The 20,929-nt window shown below is 35.0% G+C and overlaps 1 protein-coding gene across 3 annotated transcripts in view; it reads left to right on the top strand.

Annotated features, from left to right (window-relative positions):
• The window catches only part of CSNK1G3 (casein kinase 1 gamma 3), an 85,332-nt gene that overhangs the window by 48,054 nt on the left and 16,349 nt on the right, over positions 1-20,929 (top strand). The window contains exons 8-11 of one of the 3 annotated variants that reach the window (XM_068979433.1): positions 1,303-1,448; positions 6,380-6,472; positions 10,285-10,380; positions 20,464-20,570. In XM_068979433.1, the coding sequence (XP_068835534.1) occupies positions 1,303-1,448; positions 6,380-6,472; positions 10,285-10,380; positions 20,464-20,570 (442 nt within the window). Of the gene's footprint in view, positions 1-1,299; positions 1,449-6,379; positions 6,473-10,284; positions 10,381-20,463; positions 20,571-20,929 lie in introns of all 3 variants that reach the window. The other 2 variants (XM_068979435.1, XM_068979434.1) reach the window with 2 other exon arrangements.

Genomic DNA, 20,929 nt, shown 5'->3' with positions numbered 1-20,929 from the left:
TTATTACTATAAAAGTATCAGCAGCATAATCTCAGGTAGCCCTTTTTCAAGTTTGCTTTTTCAATTCATTGATAGCAAACTTTAATTATATGTTTTGTTTTCTTGCTATCACATCTAGAACTGGAAGATTTAAAAAAAATCACTTGATAATATAGTACCAAACAGTTTAGCGATAGGCAGATTGGCTCTACATTAAGAAGCTTGTACACATTTCTGCAGGAAATATGGGAGTGCCAAAGGAAACTAGATGATTAGCTAGAAAGTAGAATATTGGGAGTGTAGAGAAGGCAATGGCACCCCACTCCAGTACTCTTGCCTGGAAAATCCCATGGACTGAGGAGCCTGGTGGGCTGCAGTCCATGGGGTTGCACAGAGTTGGACATGACTGAAGTGACTTAGCAGCAGCAGAATATTGGGAGAGTCACCATGTAATTGGGTTGGTGCTACTTTTGTGCCTCTTAGGCTATGGATTACCCTGTTCTTACCAGCTGCCATGAATAAATTGGATCAGCTAGGTATAACCTACCATCTCTTATTATAGTACTCACATGTTAAAACTGTTTTACTGATTGCTCACCATTTTGCTTTTTGATTTTTATGACTTTTTCTTTCTTTTACTTCTGGAAAAGATGGCCTTTTAAAACATATATATCTCTAATGCATTTGGGAATTATAATACCATTCAAAGGTTTATATATTACCAAATAATTGTAACTTTTATGACCAGAAATTAAGAGAAGAATTAAACTGTTCTCCTGAATCTGTTTTAGCTCTATGTTGCTAGATCTGTTGGGTAGAATACCATTTAGCCTAGGTTAAATATTTGAATCCTCTTTTGGCCAGTTAGTATCTGTCACAGATTCTAAAGGAAATCCAGCAAACGAGTGCAGATGCTTTCACATAAAAATCAGCTCTCATCAGTATTAACAGTATGAGCTGAGAATGGTGTTTTGTAATTAAATAATTATGCATTGTTGAAATTTCTATTTCAACCTTCAGTACTATCCAAGGTTTCTATTAAAAATATTATTTAAAAAAAATTTCATTCTTTTCTAATGAAATGAAGCAAAAATAATTCTTGTTAAATCTCAGGTGTTTTTTTTGTCTCTGATTCCTTTCCTCCCCTCTTTTCACCCTTTTAATTTTATTGTTATTAAGTTCATAATATTTTAACTGATAGTAGAATCTTGCTACTTTTTCATGTGTTCTGATAATACTTGTCCTTTTAGATATTTATAATTTTATTATTAAAATGTACATAGAAAAGTTTAATCAGAGTAATTTTTATTTTCCTTCTAGAAGAAATGGCAACGTATCTTCGTTATGTAAGAAGGCTAGATTTTTTTGAAAAACCAGATTATGACTACCTAAGGAAACTTTTTACTGACTTGTTTGATCGAAAAGGATATATGTTTGATTATGAATATGACTGGATTGGTAAACAGTTGGTGAGTACTACAGGCTGTATAAGAAAAACAAAAGATTATTTGTAGTACTTAGCTTCCTTTTTCATAGTAGAGATCCTTTATTTGAAGAACTGAGAACAAATAAATTTTTATTTTGAAGTATAGTTGATTTACAGTATGTTTTAGGTGAACATCATAGTGATTTAATAGTTTTATAGATTATGCTCCATTTTAAGTTATTACAGAATAATATCTATATTTTTCTGTGCTGTATAGTATATCCTTTTCGCTAATTTATTTCATAGACGGCAGTTTATGTCTCCTAATCCCCTACTCTTGTCTTGCCCCTCCTCTGTTTTTTCTCCTCACTGGTAACCACAAGATTGTTCTCTATATTTCTAGGTCTGTTCCTTTTTTGTTATATTCATTTGTTTGTTTTATTTTTAAGACTCCACGTGTTAATGATAACAAGAGTATATTTCTCCTAAGCATAATACTCTATAGTTCCAGTCACATTGTTGCAAATGGCAGAATTCCATTCTTTTTTATGGCTGAGTAATAGTTTATCATATAGTCTAGTTCAGTCGCTCAGTCATGTCTGACTCTTTGCGACCCCAGGGACTACAGCATGCCAGGCTTCCCCGTCTATCACCAACTCTCGGAGTTTACTCAGACTTATGTCCGTTGAGTCGGTGATGCCATCCAACCATCTCATCCTCTGTCATCCTCTTCTCCTCCTACCTTCAATTTTTCCCAGCCTCAGGGTCGTTTCAGATGAGTCAGTTCTTCGTATCAGGTGACCAGAGTATTGGAGTTTCAGCTTCAGCATCAGTCATCATTTCCTTTAGGGTGGACTGGTTAGATCTCCTTATAGTCCAAGGGACTCTCAAGTGTCTTCTCCAACACCACAGTTCAAAAGCATCAATTCTTTGGTGCTCAGCTTTCTTTATGGTCCAACTCTCACATCCATACATGACTACTGGAAAAACCATAGCTTTGACTAGACGGACCTTTGTTGGCAAAGTCATGTCTCTGCTTTTTAATATGCTGTCTAGGTTGGTCATAACGTCTCTTCCAAGGAGTAAGCGTCTTTTAATTTCATGGCTGCAGTCTCCATCTGCAGTGATTTTGGAGGCCCAAAAAAGGAAGTCTGTCACTGTTTCCATTGTTTCCCATCTGTTTGCTATGAAGTGATGGGACCAGATGCCATAGTTTTCTGAATGTTGAGCTTGAAGCCAACTTTTTCACTCTCCTCTTTGACTTTTCATCAAGAGGCTTTTTAGTTCTTCACTTTCTGCCATAAGGGTGGTGTCATCTGCATATCTGAGGTTATTGGTATTTCTCCCAGCAGTCTTGATTTCAGCTTGTGCTTCATCCAGCCCAGCGTTTCTCATGATGTACTTTGCATATAAATTAAATAAGTAGGATGACAGTATACACCCTGACGTACTCCTTTCCCGATTGATCCACACAATTAAAGGCTTTGGCATAGTCAATAAAGCAGAAATAGATGTTTTTCTGGAACTCTCTTGCTTTTTCTATGATGCAGTGGGTTTTGGCAATTTGTTCTCTGATTCCTCTGCCTTTTCTAAATCCAGCTTGAACATCTGGAAGTTCACGGTTCACATACTGTTGAAGCCTGGCTTGGAGAATTTTGTACATTACTCTGCTAGCGTGTTAGATGAGTGCAATTGTGTGGTAGTTTGAGCATTCTTTGGCATTGCCTTTCTTTGGGATTGGAATGAAAACTGACCTTTTCCAGTCCTGTGGCCACTGCTGAGTTTTCCAAATTTGCTGGCATATTGAGTGCAGCACTTTCACAGCTTCATCTTTTAGGATTTGAAATAGCTCCACTGTAATTCCATCACCTCCACTAGCTTTGTTTGTAGTGATGCTTTCTAAGGCCCACTTGACTTCGCATTCCAGGATGTCTTGGTGTAGGTGAGTGATCGTACCATCATGATTATCTGGATCAACAAGATCTTTTTTTATATAGTTCTTCTGTGTATTCTTGCTATCTTTTCTTAATATCTTCTGCTTCTGTTTGGTCTGTACCATTTCTGTCCTTTATTGTGCCCATGTTTGCATGAAATGTTTCCTTGGTATCTCTGAGTTTCTTGAAGAGATCTCTAGTCTTTCACATTCTATTGTTTTCCTCTGTTTCTTTACATTGATCACCGAGGAAGGCTTTCTTATCTCTCCTTGCTGTTCTTTGGAACTCTGCATTCAAATGGGTACGTATATCTTTCCTTTTCTTCTTTGCCTTTCTCTTCTCTTCTTTTCACAACTGTTCGTAAGACTTCCTCAGCCAACCGTTTTATTTTTGAATCTCTCTTTCTTGGGGTGGTGTTGATCCTTGCCTCCTGTATAGTGTCACGAACCTCCGTCCGTAGTTCTTCCGTAACGTTTCTTTTTAAGATGTTTATGTTTTATCTTCTTACTTTTGGCTCTGCTGGCTCTTCATTGCTACACAGGCTTTTCTCTACTTGTGGAGAGCAGGGGCTCTCTAGCTGCAGTGTGCTGGCTTTTCATTGCAGTGGTTTTTCTTGTTGTGGAGCTCGGGCTCTAGGGCTTGTGGGCCTCAGTTGTTGTGGCACATGGGCTCTAAAGCACAGACTCAGTAGTTGTAGCACTCAGGTTTAGTTGCCCCAAGGCATGTGGGATCTTCTGGATCCGGGATTGAACCCATGTCTCCTGCATTAGCAGGCAGATTCTTTACTGCTGAGTGACCAGGGAAGCTCCTCTCCACATTTTCTTTGTCCATTCATCTGCTGCTGGGCACTTAGGTTGCTTCCATATCTTGGCTATTGTATATAATGCTATTTTGAACATTGACGTGCATAAACCTTTTGAATTACTTTTTTTGTTTTCTTTGGGTATATACCCAGCAGTGTAATGCTGGATCATATGGTAGTTATACTTCTGGTTTTTTGAGGAATCTTCATAATGTTTACCACAGTGGCTGTACTCATTTAAATTTCCACCAATAGTGCACAAGGGTTTTATCCATATCCTCACCAACAATTGTTATTTTGTGTCTTTTTAATAATGGCCATTCTGACAAGTGTGAAATGATGTCTCATTATGGTTTTGATTTTAATGTCTCTGATGCTTAGTAATGTTGAATACTTTTTCCTGTATCTCTTAGGCATCTGTATGTTTTCTTTGGAAAACTATCTATCCAGATCTGCTTATTTGTTGTTTGTGTTTTTTGTTGCTGTATGAGCTGTTCATAAATTTTGACTGTTAACCTCTTTTCAGTCATTTCATTTGCAAATATATTCAGTAGGTTGTATTTTCATTTTGTTGATGGTTTTCTTTGCTATGCCAAAGCTTTAAAGTTTAATTAGGTCCCATTTGTTTATTTTTGCTTTTATTTCTTCTACCGTAAGAGACCCAAAAAAATATTGCTGCAATTTAAGTCTGAGTGTTCACTTATGCTTTCTTCCAGGAATTTTGTGGTTTCATACATAGAGGTCTTTAATCTGTTTTGAGTATGTTTTTGTATATAATGTTAGGATATTCTGATCTCATTCTTTTGCACACAGCTGTCCAGTTTCTCAGCACCACTTATTGAAGAGACTATCTTTTCTTGTTTGTATATTCTTGCTTCCTCTGTCATAGATTAATTAGGTTAATTGACCATGTATCTGTGGGTTTATTTCTGAGCTCTCTTTTCTGTTGACATGTGTGTCTGTTGTTAAGCCAGTACTGTGCTGATTTGATTACTGTAACTTTGTAGTATAGTCTGAAGTCAGGGAGTATTATATCTCCAGATTTGTTCTTTTTTCTCAAGATTGTTGGACAGGGTCTTTTGTGGTTCCATATACATTTTAGGATTGAGAATAAATAATTTTTAAAGGATTCATTCTTTGAGTTTTGTAAAAATGGAGAATTTGAAGTCTGCTTTTTAGAGTAATGGGTTATTTTGAATGTTTTACTTTTGATTTAGTTCTTAATATCAAACATACTTTTTAAGAATACAGTATTCTAGTGATTACTTTAAAAGATCAGCTAGTTTTTTCTTCAGTCATTGCTCAAGATAGTCATAATTTTAGAATATACTTTAATTATTCTAGCAGTTTAGGTTATTTTGCAATAGACTGATACTTAGGTATCAGAGCAAGTTTAGGTTTCTTTAACTATAAAAACTGCCCCCAAAATTTGTCTTGATCATAACTATGGGATGAGTGTCATTATTTAAATGAACACAACATTAATTTCTTTTATTGAAGAGATGAATTAACAGAAATCAAATATTTATTCTCACCAGTCTTCTTTTTAAAGAATAAGAATGCCTTACAAAATTTACTTTAATTTCAGTTCACTGATACCAAATTTTGTCCGTATTTGGGACTACCAAGCTTTCAGATTCAAGTACTTTTGAACAGTTGACTTACTTACATGTTTAATCTGTATTTTTCCTAGCTCCAAAGTGATTTGAATATATATTGTATCTAAAATGCAAACCTGAATATACTTTGATTAATGCATTTATTATGAAATTTTGAATTATATTTGAACATTTAAATTTAAAAAGTCTCTTCTGAGTTAAAATATTGACAGTAACCAATTTTATTAGCTTATTTAAAAAATTATTCCCTTAATTTTCATAAAGTACTTTTTTCTGTTTATATATTGGCTTTGGAAATGAGAGACATAAACAAATACATTTTGTTTTTTTCATAAGAATTAACCTAAAACGTAATGGTAACATTAAAAGGTCTTTTGTTGATATAAAAATAAATACTTTACAAACTATTGAAATACTTTTAAGCTGCTTTAAATAGTAGTTATAATTTCTTGCTTTAATTCGGTATATTTAACGACGTATTTTAGGGAAGATACCTTTTCTTAATTAAGGCTTTATGTAATAGTATCTTATTACTTTTTTATTATGTTAAGGTGCTAAATAATTTAAAATAAAACTTCTGAAATAGAATGCATTGATGCTAATTGTTATTGTGTCGCAGCCTACTCCAGTGGGTGCAGTTCAACAAGATCCTGCTCTGTCATCAAACAGAGAAGCACATCCACACAGAGATAAGATACAATCCAAAAATCAGGTTTGCTGTCCTTTTAGATATGAACTGTCTTGATTTATTTCTGTATTACCTTCTCACTGTTTATAAATGTATTTGGTGTTTTATCATGCCCAGATGACAGCTTTATAATTTGTGCATGTGTTTGCACATGTGTGTATACATACTTATATATACATATTGAATGATTGAAATACATATCCTTTTCTTCTATAAAACAGACCATATACAGACATATTAAGGATAAAAATGCACATATTTTCAATGCATAGGCTATTTCCCCTAATGTTCACTTTAATATTGTTTAATCATAAATCCTGATTAATGGTGTTAGTATAAACTTTGAGAATATTGTTCTGTTATAACGGAAGTATTTGGATACCCTGTTGGAATGAGTTGTAATAGTAGTTGTTCTTTCTAACTGTAGTCCAGTTTAGTGTAATAAATTATTTACTGAGTTCTGTTGTTTGAAAGCTACTGCTCTCCACATTGCAGAAATGCAGAAGTAAGGAAAAACATACAACCTGTGAGAAATGACTTTGTAATGAGTGGCTAAGAGCTCACTGAACCTCTGGAATCAATCAGACCTGGATATGGCAGGTTACTCATTCACTCAAAGCCTCAGTTCTCATCTATAAAATAGAAATAATGCATGTTAATTCCTAGCATATAGTAAGCATTCATTAAGTCTCAACTCTTGTGGCTGGTGTTCTTGTTATCATTATTACAATAAATTCACAAATAACTATATAACAGTGCAGAATAAACTGTACCATGGGAGATACATTAATAAAGTGACATAGAGGATCATTGGAATATGTAGGATTTATATGCAAATGTGGTTTTTGAGATGAGCATGAAGAATGAATGGAATTTTTAAAGGCAGCCTAAGGAATAAGAATTTTGGAGAGAGTGAGCATTAAAAAATTAGAAGCCAAAAGTTTAAAAATGTGGAATATGTTTGAGGAGACATAAGCAGTTGATTTGGAGCAGAGAGCAGGTTCAAGACAAGATACAGAAGATTCATTGAAGAGTTGTATTTTCTGGGTAAGATAAATTGGAAGCTGTTGAATTTTTGAGCAACATTTTCACTCGTCTTTTTTATATAAAGAAACCTTACTGAATCCATTTTTGACAGAGAATTTTTGCTGTTACCTTGAATTAAACGGTATCTTTAGAACTTTCGGTTATAACCCTTTTTGGAGAGGGGTAGTGTGCTATCTATTTTGTATTCCATCAGGGTTGAGCTGAGCGTTAAAAAAAGACATCAAAGAAGAAACACACTTACTAAAAATCATAGTCAAATAAAATGCTACATTTAGGAAGTATTTATAATTTTCTGCTTTAACGTATACACAGTTTGAAAAAGATTAGTTTTATAATTTTGCCTTAGAAAAACTGGGCAGTAAAGGGTCTTATATATAAATTACTTCCAGTATAAATTAAGAGACATTGATAGCTTGAGTACTCTGATAAGATACTGTATATAGAAAGAAATGGGAGAAGTGAAGACTTTGAGTATGTGTTTTATAAACCAGTTAATTTCTCATATGTATGTGGAACAAGACCAATAATTCATGTTCTGTGAGGATCTCTACTTGAGCTATTAGGTATTGTAATAAATGAAACTCTTCTTTTATTGTTGAATTAAATTATTCTTGAAATAAATTTAAATGTTTTAAAGTTTTAACTTTCTACCTGTTTCAGATATGTCTTGCTAGCTCATTGCTAGCTCACTGAGGGTGGGAACTGTATTTCGTTGATGTAGTCCTTGCAATAAATGTAGGGAGTCAAAATTTTTTTTTTCAGGAAATCCTTTAAGATAGCTTATATATTGAATTTGCAACTAGATATGTAGATATGTTTCTTATCATGATAGAAACATTGTATATCTAGAAAAAAATTTCTTAACTGTCTGTGCTGCAGTAAACAGCTTAAGTTGTGTGATAAACCCACAGTTCATAATCCCCAAAGAAGAAAGGTTAATTCTTTAAATGTCTGAAACCTTTGTAATATCCCCAGATAAACAGTTTTAACTTAGAGTCAATGGTTGAAGTTCAGGGGATCTTGAAATTTTACAGGCAGTGTTGGGTGGATGCAAATGTTTATTTTGAGGAGAGGTTGCATAGCTTTTGGTGTCTTCTTAAAAGGTCCATGATTCCCAGATGTTGCCTGCTGTCCCATGGTCTCATCTAATTTATTTCACTTTAATCTACAAGTCAGCTGAATTCTGGTGATAAATTTGGAGGATTTAGTGAAGGGACATTAGAATTGTCATAATTGTTTTGATGACATATTTTATGCCACAGAGTATGTAGTTTTGTATCGTACAATTTAATTTAGGAAGCTTAGTGCCAGAACATTTATTCTTTGTGTTTACTTGATTTTAACATCTCTTCTCCTAAAAAGTTACTCTGGCCACTGATATTCTTAGTCTGCATATAGCCCAGTGTACTTGACACTTTGTGGCAAGATTTTCCTTACTTTAGTTGAAAAAGAAAGAAAAGAGCCCTGAAGTCTTTAGCTGCTGCTGCTGCTGCTGCTGCTGCTAAGTCACTTCACTCATGTCCGACTCTGTGCAACCCCATAGATGGCAGCCCACCAGGCTCCGCCGTCCCTGGGATTCTCCAGGCAAGAACACTGGAGTGGGTTGCCATTTCCTTCTCCAATGCATGAAAGTGAAAAGTGAACGTGAAGTCGCTCAGTCGTGTCCGACTCTTAGCAACCCCATGGACTGCAGCCCACCAGGCTCCTGTAATTGTGGTAATGAGCTAGGTAGTAATATTGGGAAAATAGTAGGCTCTCAGTTTGAATCCCAGGTGTACTGTTTGCTACTTTGTGATGTGAGAGAAGTATTTAAAGTCTTAGTGTCTTCATCAGTAAAATGAGGATAATACTTTCTGTCTCAAAAATGAGATAACACATATAAAGCAGCCAATGCAGAACCAAACGTGTGATAGAAACTTAAATATTGTATTCCTTCCCCCATAGTAGTACTGTCCACATTTTCCTGAAACATAGAAATTGCTCCCTATTAAGCCGTTACTCAATTCTTTTAGTAGATTATTATTTAGTTCGTGGTTATTGCCATACAGGTTGGCCAGGTCATCTAAAATCTTCAAGAATTATCAGCCTATTTCATGGAAATAGGTCTCTTAATTTGAACCAGATTAAAAAAATAGATGAAGGAAGCAAAGGGATTCATATATGAAAGATTGTCACTTAAAAAATTTGTTTTTCATATCTTCTTGGTATTCTGTATAGCAGTTCTTATTTTTCAAGGAACTTTTCTGTTTTCTTGTATTATCCTCACAGTCAGAAACAGTGTACTAAGCAAGAAGAGAAAATCTTTTAAGTTTTCTGAGACCTTAAGTGTGGCTATTTAAGTAATGTCTTTTTTTTAAACGTTGCTGGAAGTAGTTTTCTTATCAAAAAACCAGTGGGGACCTCTACTGTAAGAAAATATAGTGGATAGCTTTTTAGAACATTTCATAGTTTATGGAGGGTTTTCTTGACCATGTTATTTTTACCTCTCTAGTTTTTGTTAACTTTATTTATAAAATTAGAGAGTGGAGTCTATGATATCTAAAGTCCTTTCACTTCTAAAATTCTGTGGTGCTATTTTATTTTTGTGGTTGATCATTACATAATTGTACCAATTTCACTGAAATCTCTCCACATTCACTATGCAAAGATAACTGCATCTGTGACTCAGAATAGTAAGGGTTTTAAAATTTTCCTTTTATACATTTGTTTTCTATATTATTAGGATGCGATGTTTAACATTTTGGGTTTCTCTTCTTCCATGCATGCCACATGCATTAAATAAATGGCAGTCGACAGACCACAGGGCAGCTTGGGACTCCCAGCAGGCAAATCCCCATCATTTGAGAGCTCACCTTGCAGCAGACAGACATGGTGGCTCGGTACAGGTATTTTCTGATTTTTGCATGAGTGATTATTTCCCAGATTTATACAACTAACCCTTTTTGGAACTCATGGCATGATTTCTTATCCTAATGAACGACTTGTTGCTGAACTCTCCATAATTCTATTCCTTTGAATTTAACCAAAAAGAAAAATTAACATGGTCTAGCAAGACCACCTAAGGGATACTAAGATTTTGCCTTTGTTCATTTTTGCAAGCACATGCAACAGTATTTAAGTAAGTTGTACTGAGAACAGGTTAAAAAAACAAAATATATTATTGAACTATCTGTTAAACTTTTTTGTCCAGTAATAAGCTCAGTCTTTTTTAATGCTTTAAGTAATAGAACATTTTTATATCTTATCCTTTCATTATTTTGCTTCCTTTAAACTTATTTAAGCAGTTATCTAACATTTTCATTCTCAGTCCTTAGAATGTATTTTCTGATTAATTGGTCAAATAAACATGACCCCAGTTTTACAATGACATATTTTGTTTTATTTGGATAAAGTAAAACATGGAGAAAATAATTTCAAGGACAGATATTTATAAAACATTTCCCTCTATTTTCTGGATATTTATAAAAATTTAAAGTTGTCCCTTAGTCTTTTGATGTGTTCCTTTTTCCCCCTTTTCTATACATTTAGAGATAACTACTATATTCTTCCCTTAAATGCCCCCCTAAATTTTAATCTTTTATATGTATTATAAAAATAGGAAGAGATTACTGAGTCTCTTATTTCTTTTAAAAATGTCAGTTTAAGATAATTTGAATGCTGGCTTAAAGTAATTGAGATGAGAAGTGTTCTCTCAATCCATTTCAGTCTAAAACCTATTTTTGATTTTTTTTCTCCACATACTTCAACTTGAACAATTTTCTGTTATATTTTACCAAATTTATATATTTTTTCATATATATTAATCTGAATCCATGCTTGGTTTTATTCTGTCTTGATTTGAACTCTGAAAAAGCCAATTCTTAATTAAATCTTATGAGTTATCATGTTTTTCCCACCTTTAGCTTTTAGAGGTAGTTTAAATTGTGAAACCAACTTTTATAGAATTTTGTAGTCTGTGGAACTTTCAGTCGTGTATTAACAGAAGAATTTGAATAGTGCTGTCAAATTTTGGAGTGAGGGATTCAGAGGCAAGGGAGCCTGAGAGGTAAAACGTTTTTGTGATCTAAATTCATATCATTGGAAAAGTTAATTGAGGAATTTATGTTTAATTTGCATAAACACAAGCTGGATTGTGTATGTATCTGTATACATTTACGTGTTTCTAAGTGTTATATGTTTTTATAGCACATGTCTTGCTCAGGGTTCAGGGAAATCTATAACAAGATACTGTTAGAAAGCTTTCCTACTACTTCTGTACCAGTGCTGCAAATTTATCAATAGTTTTTTCTTTTCCACTTTGTGGAATTCCCAAAGGTGGCTCATGGGATCTCTTCGTACTGTCAAAGGGTGAATGAGTTTCATTGTTGGCTAATCATTCCAGTATTTTATTCTATTTTTTCACATATTCTCAAAGATATATTTTAAATCTGCTTATTTCTCGTCTCTTTAAAACTTTTCTGCGTTATAAAGATTGCGTCTGACTTCATTATAATATTTAGTAAGTGATCACTTTACTATTCTGGTAAATCCATAAGTGAGTAAAAATTTTTATACTATTTTTCAGTTACTTCCTGAATTAACTTGATGTGATGAACATTAAGGTAGTTTTACTGTCATGGAAAATTTGCTAGCAGCGTAGTAAGATCATGCATGAATTTTGCTGCATCCCAAAATGTTGTTATGTATAATTTAAAATTTGAAAAGTTACGACACTGGCATAATTGGACTAATGAAGTGGTAGTCTAAAAATTAATAATAGTGAGAGGAAGTAAAGGTATCTTAATCTGAGCTAATATGATTATTCCAATAATTGAATACTATATTTTACTTTGAATGAAAGAAGAACGGAAAGCAGTGTGTTGTTTTCATTCTCATCATTTGATAAAGGGAAGATATAAAGAGAAAGATCTTTTTACTAATACACAGTATGAGAAGAATTTGCCTTGAGGTTCTTTGTTCCATGGTTGTTAAACCACCTATTGGACAAAGTTTCAGTCACTGGCTTTGCAAGGTGTGGGAGACCTGGGTTTGATCCCTGGGTTGGGAAGATCCCCTGGAGAAGGGAACAGCTACCCACTCCAGTATTCTGGCCTGGAGAATTCCATGGACTGTCCATGGGCTTGCCAGGAGTAGGACACGACTGAGTGACAAAGATCTTACATGGCATTTAAAAAGTTTTCCTCAACCAATACTAAGGGCGTATCATCAAATAGTTTTCAGGAAATACATTTACAAAATAAGTAGATTGCTATCTGGTATACAAACACCTCTTGCCTTTTCGACCTATAGAAAAATCCTCACTCACTATTTCACATATGCCCCTTGGAGTCTCTATTTGAACTCCTTATCTTTTCAGAATTATTATATATATATTATAGGTCAGATATATAGGTTATCAAGTTGATTTATTTGTGGTTAGCAGCATAATGTCAAATTTCATGCCTTAGATTATTCATCATAACACGGGGATATTAATGATAGCTTTATTCATGGTTTTGTGAGAACTTTTTAAAAAAGTATTTAGCATAGAGTCTAGGGCTAAAGAAGTACTAAATAGTAGAATCATCTATTGCTTTGGCAAATTAAGAAGCTTGACTAGTATTAGTATTGACAATACTTCTCTGAAAAGTGAAGTATAGAGATGTAGCCAAAAGAATGCATTGTGAAATGGGGTTTATCTAATTTTATTCTGTCTCTTCAGTTAATTTACTCATCAAAAGGATAATGCCACCTATTTGATAAACTTTCCCCACTTAAGAGATTAAGAATAATATTCAGATATCATGAAGTCTGTATTTTCAATCTGTTCTTGGCTTGTATGTGATTTGGAAAATTTCCTAGGGGTACATGTGTGTCCCCCTCTGCTCCTCTGAGAATCACTGGTAATAAATATGGTTGAGAAGCCTAGACCTACCACTTTCAGTTTCTCGCCTATTCATTATACAGCAAATATATATAAATGTCTACCAGGTGCTTGGCACTGTGCTAGTAGGTTCTCTGACTAAAGGAGAGAATAACAGATACAGTGTCTAGAGCTTTCAGTTAATGGCAAGAGCTAATAAACAGGTGGTATGATAAGTGGAGAAAGTACAGGGTGCTATGAGAATGTATAGGAAAAGCACCTAACTTGGATTTAGCAAGTTCAAGTTTCCTGAAAAAAATATTATTTATATTCTATTTTTTCACATGTTTTCAAAGTGAAGAATCAGTAGGACAGCATTTGAAGAAGGTAGAAGGGGTTAAGAGAGGAGTGTACCAGGCAGAGAGAACTGTGTGTAAGATTGTGGAGGAGAGAGAGGCAGATTGAGGAATGAAATGCAGTTCTGTCAAGCTATTATGTTTTGAGAAATGAGGCTGACAGGCAGACTGGAGGGGAATTGTGAAGGACCTAAAAGTTTTGTTATTAAATTTGGGTTTTGGTCTAAGGGTATTGGGTAGGCATAAAGAGAATTAGAAGTAACTTGATTAGCATTTACAGAGATACTTTTGAGACCAGATGGAAGGGAGACAAGTCTAAGGTGGGACCACAACTATCAAAAGTCCACAGTTGAGAGATGATGGGTAGTGGAGATGAAGAGAAACAAAAGGACTTGAAAGACAGAAGATACAATTTAATTGGGTATGAGAGTTGAGGGAAGGGGAGGGGTCAAGTTATCCTTTTTGATAGGTTTCTACCTGGCAAATCAGGATTTCCAAAATGAGGTTTTAAAATGTACCACTGGCAGCAGATAGTACTAGTCTCTAATTCCTCTGTGTTGAACTCTTCATTGTAACACAGTTCATGGAGCTCTATGCTGACTAAACATCTGATCTGTAAAAGCTGAGAGGTCATGGCAAGCAGAGGGAAGAAGACAGCTGTTAAGGGCACTACTCAGAGAACTATTTTACTTGGCGTGGCATACCTTCTGATTGTTGGAAAGCTCCTCTGCTTGTCCAGCCTTTCTTTTTTCATGTAAGGAACCATGTGACACTGGGGAGAAAGGGCAGAATCGCAAGTGGTGCAGATGTGTTTTACAGCCAGGCACTGTTGATGAAATGAAAGAATAATATTACTTGTTATAATAAACAGTCTGATATTTTAGTTGTTATCACTTCAGAAATGCAGATACAGGTGATGATAACAGAAAAAGAATCAGACAAACATATCTTGAAATGATAAGACATATGTGGTTAAAAGTCAGGAGTAATAGATGTCATATCTGAGTCAGTTCTCCTTTATGCTAATTGTTAATGCAGGTCTTTTCAAAACATTTCAGGTAATCAGTTTTAGTTTTCTTTTTCAAATTTTTGAAAATACTGAGGTCCTAACAAGGAAAAAAAAAAATTGAGTAACTACAACAGTCATCTCTTTTATTTTTTGGGGGGGTACTAAAGTCTGGAAAAGAGAGGTTTGTAGAATGAGAGGTTACATGCCTTTATTACATAAATAATTTCTAGTTCCTCCTTTTTTTTTTTAATTTTAGGAAATCCCTTGTTTAGTTACAATTGGGATAAATCAGCATTACACATTTGTTTTGGTACTCTTTTTTTTTTCTTTTCTGGCAGTAAAGAAAGATTTTAATAGCTACTGTAGTAGGGAGGAGAATATAGTGTAAACTGAGCTTGCTCTACCCAAAACAAGAGGCAGGAAACTTTTGGAATGGTTGGGATTTTGTTGACTGAAAAATATATTCACAATCTAAAAGTTGAGAGTTATGTTTTATTGAGTGGGAATTTTTAGGACGTCAAGCCTGGAGGCAGTATCTTAAGTAACTCTAAGAACTGCTCCGAGGAGGGGAGGGGAGAGCTAGGATATGATATATAGGAGTTTTGCAGCAAAGGGCTGGTAGTCTGAACATTGAGAGTGAAGCCACTCAGTCATGTCTGACTCTTTGCTACCCCATTGACTATAGCCTGCCAGTCTCCTCTGTCCATGGAATTCTCCAGGCAAGAATACAGAAGTGGGCTGCCATTCCCTTCTCTAGGGGATCTTCCTGACCCAGGGATTGATCCCGGGTTTTTTGCATTGCATGCAGATTCTTTATTTTCTGAGCCACCAGGAAATTAAAGAAAACCAGGTATCTCATGTTAAGGAATTTAACATTTTTCCAGTATCATTTGCAGTAACATCTTGAAAGACTGGAATACTCAAAGAATAGAGTGCTGTTAAGTCTAAGTGAATATTAGATCACTCAGAGATCTAATAGAGAATCCATTTTGGTTTCTCTTTGTTGAAAGTCACTGAGAAAGTCACTGGGCCTTTGGGTCATCAGTTGGAATATTAATTATATTTCTATAGCTTTTAGAATATGTTAGAAAGCTGTCATGGTTCAACAGTCATGTTGAACCCTAGTACAGGTCTAGTAAACTCTTTGAAAATTACTTTTTTAACCATATCTCGTTTACTAGTGTGCTTTCTTATCGATGCCTCTAGAAAAAGCTGAGTGTCTTAAGTAAAATACGTTTTTTTTAGTATTTCTAATATATTTTTTGACTAGATGAATATTTATTTCATTAACATAGTGTACCTCTACTGAGCATTTGATAACATGCTCACAAAACTTCAAATAGAAATTAGGAAGATAGTATTATAACGAATTTGAATTCATTCTATTCAGAAAGTAAATTAATTGGCATTTTAACATCCTTCAGTACTTGTCTTTGTACTCGTCTATGATAATGATTTCTTTGGAATTAGATGGGGCAGGCAGGCGTTAATGAACCGTTATTTTTCGCCCTCGCTTAGCTACAGGCTTTTTGCCCACCGCCTCCCATTTAACTCTGATATTGTGAGAGTGAAACTGTAGCCTAGTTACCTTTTTTTTTAAACCTCTTAAAATGAGAATTACGTGAAGTTTCTTATCAAGTGGGAATAACAGTGAAAATTTCTTTAAGAACAAGAACAGCAACAACAAAAATCCTATAAAATAGCTGAATTTTCTTTTGAAACATCAAACCTCAAAGCATTTGTGATGTTTAGATTTGTTGTTGTTTAGTCGCTCTGTCATGTCTGACTCTTTGCAACCCCATGGACTGCAGCACGCCAGGCTCCTCTATCCTCCACTATCTCCTGGAGTTTGCTCAGACTCATGTGCATGGAGTTGGTGATGCCATCCAACCATCTCATCCTCTGAAGAAATTAGCCTGATAAACACTAATATTGCAAAGATTCTTTATGTTCTAATTTGAATTATCAGTCTAGAAATGTCACCTAAGTGGAATCATTCCTCAAAATTTGGCTTACAAAAATAATTTTTGTTTGTTTGATCCTTGCCTTTGGTTTCCAAGAAGATATTGACACATTGTTTATAATATCATGTCTTTGTTTCTACTTGTAAGATCTGTGTAGAAAAGACCAGTTGTTTTCGGAAACACTTTTAATGCCTGATTCACTCTTAGGTCATTGCTGTTAAGTAGGTCAGCTTAACAGAACTCTTGTTACCACATTGATAGTGTTCTGACCCTGGGCTGTTGGCTTTTACTCAGAGGGTTAGGGAATCTCAGGAGCCCAGGAAAAATTACATTAAAATTTTTATAAAGTCAGATGTTAATTTCTTTTTAATCTGATCCTGATCAACCACGTAGAATGAAATTTGAAACATTTCACTAAAATAAAATTTATTGAAGTCTGATATAACTTTGTAAAGAAATTATATGAAATGAAGTAAATCAGATTATATAATTATAATGCGTGTATAGGTGCTGTTGCATGGAAATTTAGAATACTGGAGTTTCAAATTTTCATTTATGCTGCTTAAGAAAGGGAAGACACATCAGAGGAACTGCCTATAAGTTGATGGGGTAAGGAGTGTCCTTCCAACTATGTAGGGCCATTGAACAAAAAGGGGTGGGGGAGAAACCTGTTGACTATCATGTTAAGGAAATAAAAGTGGAAATAGTTCATTGAACTGTTAGTTATCTACTACATGCAAGGCACTCTGCTAGTTAAAAGTGATGGAGAATAGAAGAGTATGGGATAAGAATTCTGCTTTTTAGCTTCTTTCCAGTTCAAGGTAGAGGCTCTGACATTTTAAAAATAAAGAAGCCAATTATATTCAGTAATGAGAACAAATAAGTATCTTTTCACATTTTCAGAAAGAGAGAAAATTGGCACAGTACCACAGAGTATGACAGAAAGGAGGAAGCAGGTGCCCCAGAAGCTGAGAGGGTGACTTAGGAATATTCCTCCCGTTGAATTGCCTCTAAAGAGGATCGAGGCAGCTTTGTGTGTTCAGCTGCAGGAACAAATGCAGTGCTCATTTCTTAAGTACTTGTTCCATATAGGCTATCGGAAGTGGAACTTGTATAAATCATGACCTAGTCTAGATACACTGATTGATTTCTGGTTATCTTCCTTGAGCTGGGGGGAGAGGGCCTATTTCTCTACACTGACTATTAAGTCTACCAGGACAGAGATGTTTTTCTGTATTGTTTACTCTGGTATTCCAGGTTCCTAGAAGAGTGCTTGCATGTTGTTGCCTTTTAGAGCTTAAACTTTTCATATATAATTTTATCTAATATTTCTGGCCATGTTGGGTCTTTGTTGGTACGCAGGCTTTTATCTAGTTGCAGTGTGCAGTGGCTACTCTCCAGTCGTGGTGCAAGGGAGGCGGCTTCTCTTGTTGCTCAGTATGGGCTCCAGGGTGCCTGAGCTTCAGTGGTTGCAACACATGGGCTCAGCAGTTGCAGCTCCCAGGCTCTAGAGCACAGACTGAAGAGTTGTGGCATATGGGACTAGTTGCTCAACAGCCTGTGGGATTTTCCTGGGAACAAGGACTGGACCCATATCTCCTGCTTTGGCAGGTGGATTCTTAGCCACTAAGCCACCACAGAAACCTGGAATTTAAGTTTTAGAAATACCGGTCTCTGTAAATGGAAGTGTTAAGTCTACTAGTCACCTGTCAACTCTGATACTTAGACTTTTGTTACATCTTAAAGAGATGACGTAGAGAAAGCATCAAAAATGAGTTTGAGAGTTTTGAGCCTGGAGGTCTGGGAAGTGGGTAGGGCTTTAGTAAAAGTAGAGACTATAGGAAACGTAACAGATTTAAGAAGGAATATGATAAATTCGGTTTTAGAAATAATGAGGTGCCAAACTTCATCTAGCTAACTAACCATGTAGGTGAGTGGTTAGGCTTGGGGAATCCTTTTTGTAAAGGTAATAGTTGAAGCCGTTCTTTAGGTTAGACTGATGGTAATAATGATGGCCACCATTTATTGAACTCTTACTATATGCCAGTCACTGTATTTTATATATTAATTTTATTTTCTATTCATATCAACCTTATTAAACAGATAACTTCTGTTTCCAATTTCATAGTTGAGAATACTGAGGTTTAGCAAGGTAAGGTGTCTTCCCAGAGTCACATAAGTGGTAAGTGGTAGAACTAGGTTTTGAATCTAGCTCTATCTCACTTCAAAGTCATTAGCTGGTGCCAAGTGATAGATGTACAGGCAAATGAAGACTGAGCAAAGACTAGTAACATATTTTTTAGGAACTATTGGTAACCTTCAAGAAAAACCTCAATTTGAGTTCTGATATAGGGTCAGAGTATACATTGGGGGAGTTAAGGAATAAATAGGGAATTTTATAAAAATATAAGTGGTAAACTAAGATCATTGGTTTTTTTATTAAGTTTAGAGGAAAACAAGAGATAGGACAGTAGAGAGACTTTGTTGGACCAAGAGAATTTGGGAGTGTTATGATTTTTATCTTGCTTCAAGCTTTCATACATGCATGCATATATTCATTTATTCCAACAAATAATTATTGAGTGCCTTTTCTGTGCTACATAGAGGTGAGGAGATCTCTCAGGAAATAACAGAAGGCTCTTGCTGTTATGGAGCTTAATTTTAATAGAGTTTGGGATGGGTATTAAGAAACTCATCAGTCAGTCGATCAGAAAAACATCACTATTGATAAATGCTATACAAAGAATTACAAATGAAGTATAACATGTAAGAGTGTTTCTGCACAAAAGTTCTAGATTATATGTTGAAAAAAATCCTGGTCTCTGAGAATCTGAAAGACAAGAAAACAGCCAGTAAGCAGAAGAGAATTAGGGAGTGAGAAAAGATAATGCCAAGGCCTTAGGTAGAAATAAGCTTGATGTTGGATGGAGGCTAGTGAACAAAGGGAAAGTGCTATGAGATCAAAGGGGTAGACAGGATTGAGATCTTGTGGGGCTTTGTAAATTGGAGTAAAGAATATAGATCTTTATTTCAGATGAAACCATGAAGTTGACATTATAAGAGTTTTAAGCAAAGAGTTATGTGTTGCCTAATTTACATCTTAAAGGAACATCTTGGTTGTTGTGTGGACAATCCATTAATGGGAGGTAGATACAAATAAAAGCTGACCAGTTGATTGGTTTTTGCTCTTCTTCATTCAAGAGATAATGGTGCTTGGCCTGCAGTTCTAGTAGTCTTAAGAGTGGGGAGGACCCAGTTAGGTTTGGGGTTGGTGTCAGGGAGGATTTAACATAATCTGCTGATGGTTTATGTCAAAGAGAGGAATCACAGTGATGCCTAGATTTAGGGCTTGAAAAACTGGGTGAATGAATGGACAAAAATGAGGGTGAGACCTGAGCATGATTACCGACTGAAACGGAGGATCTGTTGGAAGAACAATATTAAAGTTTCCAAAGCAAATAATTCATGATGTAACAAAGTACCAAAGGAGCTGGGTACCCAAAAGGGAACTGATTGCATTAGCCTTAAAAACCAGAGGACAGCAGACAGGACAGAAATTTCAAGATGACCAGGAAGTAAGTTGAAAAGCAAGTGTTGAATGACTTTATCTATAATGTAGACCTGTTAGTATATTTAGTTATGAACAACTACATACTAATTGTTTTGTGGTCTTCATATTAACTTTCTAATTTAAATACTTTAATTATGTTTATCATTGTAAACATTACTTTGTGTGTGTGTGTGTGTATATATATATATATATGTATATATATTTTTTTTCTTTTTCTTTTTTGCAGGTTGTAAGTTCTACAAATGGAGAATTAAACACAGATGACCCTACTGCAGGACGTTCAAACGCACCCATCACAGCCCCTACAGAAGTAGAGGTGATGGATGAAACCAAGTATGTATTGGTCTTGCTTGATTTAGTCCCTTTTTTCCTTAAACTGTGCATGTTTGAGACTTACAGTCATGTGCAGTTATTTAAGGAAACTTTTTTCAAGGATAGGTGCATGCAAAACAAATTGGTATACTTAATTGTTTTAACCAGTAAGTTAATAGTGCTATTTCAGTAAACATTTTAATAATACAAAAATAGTTATTTAAGAACTGTGCTCAAATTCTTATTTAGAGTTAACAGCATGTTTTTAGCCTATTAGTTTTAGGAATGTTGGTGCATAAAAATTACTGCTATACTTTAGAGGCATATTTTTTTCTGTAAACATAAAAATATTAATTTTGTGGTATGCTGCATGTGTTAAT

The sequence above is a fragment of the Capricornis sumatraensis genome, chromosome 9 (genome assembly GCF_032405125.1).
Source record: "Capricornis sumatraensis isolate serow.1 chromosome 9, serow.2, whole genome shotgun sequence".
Classification (NCBI taxonomy): Eukaryota; Metazoa; Chordata; class Mammalia; order Artiodactyla; family Bovidae; genus Capricornis; species Capricornis sumatraensis.
Note: the sequence above shows the minus strand (reverse complement) of the source record. Positions and strands in the feature narration are given on the sequence as shown.